The sequence below is a fragment of the Cantharellus anzutake genome, assembly GCF_015039405.1.
Source record: "Cantharellus anzutake strain C23 chromosome Unknown EI90scaffold_52, whole genome shotgun sequence".
Lineage (NCBI taxonomy): Eukaryota > Fungi > Basidiomycota > Agaricomycetes > Cantharellales > Hydnaceae > Cantharellus > Cantharellus anzutake.
In genome coordinates, this window is record NW_024067002.1 from 211361 (window position 1) to 222714 (window position 11354).

Sequence of the window (11354 nt, forward strand, 5' to 3'; positions counted from 1 at the left end):
ACCGAATGGATGAACCAGATGCTCGAGCAGTACCTGCACATCTACAGTAACTACCAGCAGGATAATTGGTCCGAACTCCTACCTCTTGCGGAGTTCGCATACAACAACGCTCTGAATGCCACCACAGGCATCTCTCCGTTCTTCGCCAACAAAGGCTACCATCCGAACATCACCGTCCACCCAGAGCAAGACCTAACATCAGTACATGCCCAGGAGTACTCTGTAGATCTCGACTCCCTCCATCACTTCCTTCACAAGGAAATGCACCTCGCTCAGATCCGTTGTCAGGGCCCAGCAGACTCCTGTTGGAGTCCTGCCCCAGCTTTCGAGGTAGGGACCTCAGTCTATGTAAAGGCCAAGTATTTCCGCTCCACCCGACCTTCCAAAAAGCTCTCCAAGAAAAACCTCGGCCCATTCGAGATCATTGCTCATGTTGGAACTCACTCTCTCACTCTCTGCCTGCTGGAAAACATGCAAGCCATTCACCTGGTATTCCATGTCTCACAGATTGAACCCTCCTTCCCAAACGTCATTCCGAACCGCCACCAGCTACCTCCACCTCCCATAGAAATCGAAGGCAAGATCAAGTTCGAGATCGACCGACGTAGACGCAACAAGTTGCTCTACCTGGTCAAGTGGCTAGGCTATGAAGGGACCGATGAGGAGACACAATGGCTCCTTGCCAGCGAACTTGATCACGCCTCCAACCTCGTCAAAGCATTCCACTTTCGGTACCCAGATAAGCCTGGACCCAAAGTGCCTTAGGAACCCCGACTCCTCTCCCATCTCTCCCATTCTCTCCACTCCTCACTTCCGTTTTCATTTTTTCTTCTGTAAGTACAGCTCCTGTTACGGATACGGAGTCTCCAACGACCTATCCATCGCATGGTCAAAGACTTCCCCTCTCTATCGCTCCTCCCCTCTTTCTCCTTTCCGTCCTCTATCCCGCTACCCTATCCTCCTTACCCGTTCTACCCCTTTCCCCCCCCCTTGTGCAAAGCTTTCCCCATTGGGGTTTTGGTGCTGGCCGAGGTTGTTTGTGTTTCGCGGGATTTCCCGTGACCTTACCATTTGTAGATAGTCACGCGTCATGTATGGAAACCGCTGAAGGCGGTTCCCGCTAACTAACAACTGCTCTACAACTGTCTCGTGTACCGTCTTCTGTAACAACCCTCCCTGTGACTCAACTGAACCCGTGTGACTGTACAACTCTCAATATGTCTTATAAGTCTGGTTATATCGAGTCCTCTAACGGCCCTCGCTGCGAGAACTCGAGGTCGAGAGTCGAAGACTCTCGACATGTGTATCGTCCTACTGAATCTGTACCCTATGGGTCTTCATCACTCCGCTCTCCCCCCAGTACTCAACATACGACGTCACCTCACGATCTTGGAGATCGTGAATACTTTGAGGCCCATCTTCCCGTGATGCCGGCACGTTCACTACGCGAACACCAAGTCGCCGCCCATCCACCGTCTGTTCCCTCCTTCGCCAGTCATCATGTTTCCCTGCCAACGGTACGTTCCCTTTGGGAACGCCAAGTCACTGAAGGTCCTACTAGTCAGTCCTCATTGCACGCCTATGACATCAACCCGCTACCGGTATGTTCGCACTGCGAACGCCAAGTACCCGATAGCAACTATATGAAGTTCTCACCCATCTCACAAGTCGCGACCTCGCACACGGTACGCTCCATTGAGGAGCACCATGTACCCGTGGCTGACCCATCCGTCCTGGCATCTCCGACTACGTACCATCAATCCCTTAATAGCTCACTACATCACCAATCGCGATCGATGGGAACTCGATCGTCCACCCCCAGGCAAGACTGTGATCACTCATCGATTACATATCCTGTTATGGTACAGACCAGATATGACCTCACTCATCCCACTATAAGAACGGATCGAGGAATGGGGAATTTCCCCCATCCCCGTAACAGCTCCCCTCACCTTACTAATTCTGGGCCTTCAAGGGTTCAGGCCTAAGAAGGGGATACTGTCATATCCATCCCTGGCCATCGACTTCCACTCCCTCCGATCCCTCTGGTCTACCTCCACTCCTTCTTCACTAACCTTGGAGCTCCTGTATTCTGCAATCACCTTGGTACCCCTCGATGGTCACCACCCCCTCTTTTCAATTTATTACCTATGCCTCCCTAAGTATGGAGCCCTGAAGGCTTCCAGACAGCTCCAATGTCCGCTAGCGCACTCCTGCCTCCGCTGGGCAATACACTCGCTTGCCCTGCAAGCCCACCTTCAGGCCTATCCCTCCTTTCTGTTTCTGGGTTATCGCCTACCTGTCAGGGACAGCTCCGAGAGTGGCGAGGTCCCTGCATGCGGGACTCGGTGGGACAAATAGCGGCTGTGCGTAGCGGCAATCCCATCGCAGGGTGAGCATCCCAGTCTGAAGTGGGAAGTTGAGAAGAAGGCTGCTTCTTCTGTTCCCACCCCAGGCACTATTATATACATGCGGCTAGGGTCACGTTGAAGGAGAGAACGAAGGAAGGTCAGTTGGGAGGTTCAAACGAGACCACCACCAAGCTGTTCCCTGGTTCTTTAGTTAGGATGGGGAAGTGTACTAGTGTTATTTATTGTAAATATAGTACCAATTCGAGTGTTTTGGCTAATTCTATTTTTATGGGTTAGTTTTAAAGTTCCTGGGAATTGACTTACAGATAAACCGAACCCTGCGGAGCTGTTTCTTTATTGAAATTTCTTGATTTGTCTAGGTGTAATTCTGTGTAGCATTGTTTAATTTGGATTTAATCTTGAATTTAATCTTCTACTTGGTGAAGTTTCAATGATTCTATTCAGTTAATGAATTTGGATTGTGTCTGGAGTGTCCCTTGAGTTTGTTTTATTTTTGTTTTATTTTATTGCTTGTTTTAACAGTAGCAAGATAACTGTTTTGTGTTTACACTTTGAAATCTGGAGTGTTAACCAGCTCTCCTGTTGAAATATCTACTTAATATTTCTCTCCTTTATTGCTGCCTTTTACTACAGTGGCAATCTCAACTGTATATCACTTTTTTGCACTGGAGTGAAAACCAGAAATGCTTGAGAAAAATAATACTCTATTTTCTTACTTCTCTAAGGGGGGCGAAAAGTCGCAGAAAGGGTCTCCCTTTTATACCCCTTGGGTCGCCTTCCTTTTTCACGTTCTACCTTCTATTTACAGGATTTATTTACAGTGTATTTTTTCTCAAACTGAATAAAAAATGAAAATTTCACGCTATAGTTCTACTGCGCTTTTGCTGCACTGAACTGCGGTTCTACTGCGGTCAGACTGCACCTAGAATCCTTATTGTCCTCCCTTGCCTAAGCTATTTTAATGGTTAATTGGAACTTGGCTGTACTGTATTTGTCGCAGTTACCTATTTCAAATTCCCTATATATACCATTAATTTGCTATGACTCGATGATTCTGAATTCAAACTTCGCATTACTATGTGTACGGCTGTGCTGAGACCTTCAGCTGATTTATTCCAATTTTATTTAGTGACATTTAGTTAAAATGAGACTGAAATGGTAAATGAGTGAATTATTCAGGTTTAAAACTGAAAGAAAAAGTTGCTAGTAGTCAAGAATTACTCAAACGAATGGGTTATAGCTCTCCACTTCATTAGAACATCGTTCCCTAAAATTCCCACCATGGTCCATCGTAGTTTAGTGGTTTTCGTGAATTTCGTTCATATTCCCTGATTCCCCTTTGTATTATCACATCCTAATCCTCCATATGTATTGTTTGTTGTTATAGTAGGTTGTTCTTGAAGATATCATATTTTTATGTATTTTATTTAGGACTCTGGACCTCTTGAAGCTGTCTTCCCGCGCATTTTCAGGTTTCTAACTTCATGTCCTTGTATCTCATTCATTTCTGGATATTTTCTCACGTTCTTGGTATCATAAATTTTAATTTATTCCCACCTTTCCAATGGTGCTAAGGTTGTGTCCTATTTCCTGGTATTCGTTGAGTTAGCAAAGGTTCGCGCACACATTCGGTAATCACGTGCATCGTTCCCATAGTCGTTCATATGCAGGTGCCGTTTTCGTTTAATTGTTCGGGATTTATGATATGTGCAGGTGTTTATTTCTTTCATATGGGCTTCTGTGATTTATTTCAGATTTTTCCCTCATGATCTAAGGTTGTTTTGCACTTTCCATGCTTTGTTTTGACCGGGCTCTTCCTTATTTGGACGGAAATTGGTCTTCGTGATCTGCTGAAGTGCAGATCTCGGTTCCGACGGCCGGTTCCCTGCGCATCGCCACCCTCACGTGTCATTATACATGATGCGGATTTCTATATTCCCATCATGGGTATAACTTCACAACAGCTGAACCGTTTGGGCTGAAAATCTGCATAACTATAGTTCCCCATTTTTCATAATTTCCGTGTAAATTTCGTTGTATGTTTTAATTATGGATCCTATGCAAACATCGTCTTTTCCCTGAGCTCGGACTTTTGATGTCACTATTCCATTATTGGATATCTCATTAACGCATGATCCTTTTATTATGAAAATTTGGGAGGATTAAGATTAGATCCATTCCTTTCTAATGGCCTATCAAGCTTGTTCCGGTCGTTACTGGTTAATCTTCGCGCCTGCCTTTTAGATATTGTCCTCGTTTTGCAGGAGTTTTAGTCATATCTCTGTCGTTTATGGGTAGGTTCTCTGATTGTTTTTATAGTCAAATCTTGGTCAATTGTTCTAATTTTTGGTTTAATGTTTGCTATAAATTCCCCCAAGAATTCTGTCTCATTGATGGTAAGCTTGAAGTATTTTTGCTATTTTTCTTTCTTTCAATTTATCGCATATAGTCATAAAAATTCGTAAAAATTCGTAAAAATTCGTGTCCTTCTGTTTTCTCATATCTACTTGTTGTATGAGGTTTTGTGATTCATCTGGCATATTTCCATAATGGGTTTCCATAGTGTGACCGTTATTTCTCCTACAACGCTGGAGTCTTTGGGGAATCTGGTGTGTTAGGTTCCTCAAAAGTGACTTTATTATGTGTGGTATTGGACTTAGGCATACTATGTGGTGCAGGGGGACAGGATGTGGAGGGAGTGGCTCTTTGTTTCCCTTTTTCTCTAGGGGTGAACTCTCCGTCCATCATCGGCTCGTCTTCCTGTGGCATCAGTGGCTGTTTCAGAATCCTGGGTGGCAGGGGTATCTTGACATAAGCCCGATTGGGGGCTGGTGCAGTATTCACCTCCTCTGGTGGCATGGTACGCCTCATTGGCAAAGGTGGCTGATCATATGGCTTGGACTTGGATGCTTTGGGCTTATCACTGTCACCGCGCTCCACTGGGCATGCATACGCTGGGTAGACTTCAAATCCCCCTTCACCAAGGGTAGCAAATTCTCTATTGGCAAGCTCATAATTGCACATCCACTCCAGAGTGGCTGCACTACGCATATTAGCTCTTTCGCAGATTAAATGCACTAATGGGCTTCCATCTGTTGAGTGAGGAAGTGGGCTTCCATTGTTGTGGGGACAAGTCCATGCATGGTAAAAAATCAGATTCTGCAGAATTTGCCCACCAACATGCACTACATATCCGCTGACACTCCCGATGCTCATTCTATCACTATCCAACACTCCATACACTCACTCCTTATTTTTCCATATTTTCCCCATCATTCCCGACAACCCCAAGCAAAATTCCCATGCCCAACCATGCCGCCAATTTCACCCCCTCTCTAGATCTCCATAACCACACATACAACCCAGCCATTTTTCTACCCGTTGGTGATGCTATACCTTTCTCCTTTACCCACGGAGCATTTCCCAGAATGGCAACCCCATATCCAGATGGTTCAGCATGGAGTAGAGTTTCACGGGTCTTGACAGCACCTGTCAATGACCACATCTCAAGAACTACTGCACCAATTGGGACAAATAAGGGCTCGTTGGAAAGCTGGAGACGAGGAGGTTGCTGACGGGAGGATAGGTGGGCGCTGTGGCGAAGTGTGGCGGAGTTAACTTTCACAATCCCCATTTCGGACCCATTATCATATATCCCCCATTCATTCATATTTCTTTTATTGTTTCTTTGTTCCTAATTGGATATTCATCATGATGGAGCCCCAGGATTTGTCAGTTGTGACAGTCACAGTGAGTCCGAAACCCTAGGTGCCCTTTCCACCCCCCTTCTTCTTTCCCTTTGGTGAGGGAGCAGCTGAGAGTGGCAACCCTTGACTGTGGTCTTGCCTTCCTCCCTGCTTGCAATGCATGCACAGGTTCGTTAACTGGGAGTGGATTCTGCTACTCCTAAGCTGTCTAGCTAAACATCAGGCTCTAGTGACTAGAAATGGAATCAGAAAAATAAGAAATATGTAGGAGGGAACATTGGCTAAGGGTGGTAGAATCATGGGATTTGGCTTGTTTATGGTACACCAGCAAATCCCCATTACAGTGCACAAAAGCATGCTTGTCTACTATTTACCAAGCCACATGTATATGCCAACTTTGGTGTACACTCATACATGTATATAAAGTGGTGTGGGGTGTAGAAAGGCTCCTTAGCCTAACTACTCCCCATTGAAGAATATAGCTTGTTACAGCATATACTTTTGACAGACTGGGAACTAGGTGACTTACACATATAAGCTACATGCTTCAGGTAGAACCTACCAATGTACATACAGGGAGGCAATAGCCAATCCAACCAATGAATTCTACGAACATTTTAGCCTACAGAAATGGAGTAAAATCGTAGTTTTCCAATCATACAAACCATATATAATTTAGTGCACCCATTGCCAAGTTATAAGGGAATCTTTGCAATGTGCCCTGTTGTACTGTCAGGGATCAGCAATGACCCTGGACCCTATGCTGGCAATTCCCATCTACTCCACTTACCTAAGCCCTGGTGGCCCAGATCATCTCCGGCATTGTTCTGGAACATTCTATGATCATGTGATTCTATTGGCAATCCATTTGGTTTCCTTATTGCTGGACTCTACATGTATATAGCTGACCCTAAGATGGGGACATCCCTTTCCCCAGCTTTAATCACAACTAGGTTATCAGAGCAACCTGCACAAGCATGCATGTTGTAGGCAGGATAATCACTCACACACAGAGCTGGCTCGGATACCCACTTCTATGACTATAAAACGACTTTCATTCACATGACAACTCGGTACAAATTTGGTATCTAGAAATAGTGCTAAATCCTACGATTCCGACGATATCAAGAACATCCCAATTGGTGGAGATTTGATGGAGTTCCATGTTGGGCAAGTTAGTCATGGGCATGTGCGGGCGTGGGAATCTCAAGCAGCAACCCAGAATTCCAGCCTCACTCATTCCCACGGCGTCTAATAAATTGGTAAAAATGCTTATCGGCTGTGTGAGAGTTATCTCCGGCTTGATTTCCAATTTCGGCTCATAATTCCATAAATCCGTTGAGAAATCGCTTATTTTCTTTTATTTTCATATTTTGCCATCATTTCAGTTATTGATTGATATTCTTTTATTGTTACTATTACCTTTTTTTATTATTTCGCCTAATAAGGTATGCAGGTGCCATATGGCATCAATATTTCCCATCTATTATTTCTAAAAATAATTATTTCTTATAATCCTGTGCATACCGGATTTTTAAAAAAAGAAGTTCTCCCCTCCCCCAAAATTCTCTAAGGTGCTAGGACATGCTAGAGTTGGAGTGAGTGTGTGGAATCCAACAGTAGGAATAAGGAACTGTCTAGCCCACAACGAGTGGGTAGTAGATTAGTTGAGCCCGGACCTTGCGGAAATCCTGGAGAACCCACACAGAGTTTAAGGATCGAGTGTCAGGGTTCAGCACCCTGCCTTAGGGTGCCCCGGACTCCCCACCTACTTTACCCCCTTTTATTCTTTGACTGTTGCCTTGTTGTTGCCTTTGTGTGTTGTGTACACACGCACGCACAGGATAGCGTGGGAACTTTCTGAGTGAGCAGCTCACCCAGAATGTTCCCACGGGTCACAGCCACAGTTCTGGGTGAGCAACTCGCCCAGAACGTTCCCACGCTTACTGGGCACTGCCACCTGGATGTTCCCTCCAGGTCACACTACACAACTCTAGGAGCTGTATAGTTGTGGGCATGTGACCCATTCCTTTATATAGCAACCATGCAGGGAGATGAGACCTTTACCCTTCTTCTCATCTCATGCCCTGCATAGGCAAGTGTATATACATATTATCCTCCCTTTTACTATACATCTCATGCCCCACATAGTGTGAGGACAGGTTAGATGGGGGTTGAGGTCAGGGAGCCTCCGAGTCCGAGGCCGGGCCCTGACATCGAGAGCGTAACAAAGTCTAGTCAAGAAGTAGGAGTTTTGGAGAGTTTGGCCCCACAAGCTTAGTCGGCATAGAGAGCCGCGAGCCCTCTTTCAACGTCCCCTGACATGTACCCCCTTGTACCCCATCATCTTACTCAACAGTTTACTTCACAATACTGAAACAAATACACAAATATCATTAACATTGCTGAGACCCACCAAATCAAAAAGAAACCAAGCGCATAGCTGTTCAGGTTAGAGGACTATTCAAGAAACAACCTTTGGAGGATGCATCTTAAGCAAATGTCAATTATCTTGAGATATAAAATAACTCTAATAATTTCTTTAGGCTAAAATAGGTCTACTATTATCAAAGAATCCTAATATTATTTTTTGGGATTTTATGGGCCCTTTAATTTCTTGGGGTACAAAAGTTAAAGAATGCAGAATATCTTGGGATCTAGCACACCCATAAAGAAGCTGTTTGCACCAAAATAGGTCTACAGTCATCAAGAAATATTAATATGATTTTTCTGGATTTTTTTGGAGACTTTCATTTTTGCTACTTGATGCATTTTGTTGTGTCTGGGAAAGTATTTTGCATTTTTCTCAATGATTTATTGGTCAATTGTGGAAAATAATCATATATTTGGGAAACTATTTTCAAGGACTATCCATATATGTAAAGTGTGTACAGAGCAATCCCCCAGGGATTGGTAGGTGGAAAACTCCATAGTGTGAGAATTTAAATGGAAAATTCCGAAAGGGCTATCCCACTGCAAGATAGGTCACATGACCTCACATTTGTGCTTGCTTCCTATCACCACAACACAACTGATCTGTCCACCACACCTGCAATTTTGTGCAAAATCCCTTGAAAATGGTAAGATGCATTGTTCATGTTGCTGCCTCTCTGGATCTTCCAAATCTCTCCACAACATGGGTTCTGAGCTTGGATTTCGCACAATTTGTGTGAAAACACATGTTTTGCCAAAACCTGACCCAGATCATAGTGGATCTGGGTCCAGCTTGATTGTTTCATGTCTGTAGGACATACAAATGCAATCTATCATGGTGTCAAACCCAGATTTGTTGAGGCAGCTTTTACTTACATAATCCCTAAGAAATGTCCCCTGAATACCAAATTGACTCCCAAAAATACATCAGCAGTGCAGCCCTCCCTGAGGTAGCCCTGGCCCTAGAACAAAGTTTCAACACAAGGAAGGATGATTCTTGGTTGGGGAAGGTCAAGGTACATTATATTTCATTTTATTCCTCAAGAGATTTTGCTGATGCCCATGGCAATGCAGGTCAGGTTGTCCCAGATGGAGCAGCTCCCTGGCAACTGGGAGGTCCAACCAGAGGTTGTTAAAAGTATTCTGAAGCATGGGGAATGACCATCACCTGTGACAGACACCCTATGTCTGGCATTCTCACATCAGAGACAGGCAGTGTGAGGCTGGGGGCTTTGGAATTCTTACCATCACACCTCAAGGTCTACCTGTGCCATGGTCAGCATAGGAAGCAGGTCCTTGAGAATGCCATCCAGTTGGCTTTGACCAAGGAAAAAATGGCAGAGACTGGAGAAGAGCATCCTGAAGCCCACAAGTACCCACTCAAGGAAGTGCATCAGCATAAAGATGCGTTTTGGACAATGGATGTCTACCAAAATTGTAAGTTGTGCATCTTTCATCCTGGCCTCCACACTAATTATTTTCCCCACCACTGAAGCCTTAATGACTGATTCCATGTTTTTCACCTGGGTACTTCAAGATAATGCCCCTGTGGAAAAGGCTCCAAATCTGTTGCTTGATTATGTCAATGCCTATGGAACCTTCATCAACAGCAACCAAGTCCCCACTGGCCTACAGAGGAGAGCATGGTGGTCAGGGATGCTTGAGAGCAACAATTCACTGGAGCCTTTGAGGCCTGTCCTTCGTTCAATGGAGATGCTGAGAGTTATGACTCCCATGAGAAAGGTCAAGTGGTTCATCCAATACACAAAGTCATCATTTATAAGGCATATGGGGGGGATGCAAAATGTAAGTTGAACATTTCCCCCTTTTCTCCTACTCTTCTTGCTCACTCAGTCACTTAGTTCTGGGCAGCTGCCTTTGAGATTTGTCTCTGGCAGCTAGCCATACTTTGCTCCGATGGTCACATCCTTGGACCTGAGGATGATGAGCAAAGGTTCAAAAACATCGACCATGACCACCTTCCCCCATCCTCACATCTCTCCCAGCTCACATTCTCAAATATCAAAGAGGACCTTGAACATCCCAAAAGGCACAAAAATCTGGTTGGAGCCAGTTCAAGAGGGTCCAGAAGGTTCCTGGTGAATTCCCTGGGAACCTACTTCAACCTGGGGAGAAGAGGAGTGGACATTTGAGCCTGGGATAGTAAGTAACATTTTTCACTTGCATAAAATCCCAACAAATGCATTGCACCTCATTTCTACCACCCTGAACATCTGCTCACAAGGTCTGGTTCACTGGTGACCAAGTTCACTGATGCCAAGTATTGCATGGAGACTGTAAGCAACTTGTCTTGTCATATTTTTCTAATAATGGAAAACTGATCACCCTCAGTTTGTTGCATGTGTGTGGGGGACCAATGTGTTGTTGAATATCACCATGAAGGGGGGCAAGCATGATGAAGCTCACTTTGATGCATTCTTCCTTCCCAACATTGCTGCCTTCTTTGACACTCTGATCCCCCACCTGGTGAAGTCATCCTGCCTGCACATCGATTCCATTGCTCATATGTTCTTCAGGATCAATCATCCCCACTTTCAAGCATTGTCTGATGGCTGCTGCCAGGTGCTGGACTGTGGAAACATCAAGCCCCACGTTATTAAGGTATTTTTTGGTCTGTTTCTCCAAGTTAGCATTCAGAAATGGCATGGCAGGCATACTGCACTGGTTGGTGTAAAAGAGATGGTGGTGCAAGTAGCTCCATTGTTCCTCCCCCCAAAGGATTTCAGAAAACTCCTCTATGGTCTGGATGAATATAAGGTACTTGACAAGGAGGTTGGAGAGGCCCTCATGCAAAAAACAGGTGATGTACTTCCGTTGTTTG

The 11354-nt window shown here is 44.8% G+C and overlaps 2 protein-coding genes across 2 annotated transcripts; one reads left to right on the forward strand and one right to left on the reverse strand.

Moving 5' to 3' along the window:
• Positions 1-4952: 4952 nt before the first annotated feature.
• EI90DRAFT_3128764 (uncharacterized protein) lies at positions 4953-6006 on the reverse strand (the record flags this gene model as incomplete). Its single annotated transcript, XM_039064125.1, has 2 exons — positions 4953-5410; positions 5769-6006. The coding sequence occupies 2 exons, from the start codon at positions 6004-6006 to the stop codon at positions 4953-4955; spliced, it is 696 nt and encodes a 231-aa protein (XP_038912269.1).
• A 3079-nt stretch (positions 6007-9085) lies between these two features.
• Positions 9086-10696, forward strand: EI90DRAFT_3072768 (uncharacterized protein). Its single transcript, XM_039061394.1, has 6 exons — positions 9086-9159; positions 9403-9528; positions 9587-9591; positions 9690-9949; positions 10008-10318; positions 10367-10696. Exons 2-6 carry the CDS (start codon positions 9403-9405, stop codon positions 10412-10414), a joined length of 750 nt encoding a protein of 249 aa, XP_038912270.1. The 5' UTR covers positions 9086-9159; the 3' UTR covers positions 10415-10696.
• Positions 10697-11354: the final 658 nt, after the last annotated feature.

Excerpts from the sequence above, each read along its gene's own strand:
- EI90DRAFT_3072768 (XM_039061394.1), top strand. The coding sequence starts at position 9,403 with ATGTCCCCTGAATACCAAATTGACTCCCAAAAATACATCAGCAGTGCA. Across the intron at positions 9,950-10,007 it reads AATGGATGTCTACCAAAATT|CCTTAATGACTGATTCCATG; the intron begins GTAAGTTGTGCA and ends CCACCACTGAAG. Across the intron at positions 10,319-10,366 it reads ATATGGGGGGGATGCAAAAT|TCACTTAGTTCTGGGCAGCT; the intron begins GTAAGTTGAACA and ends TTGCTCACTCAG.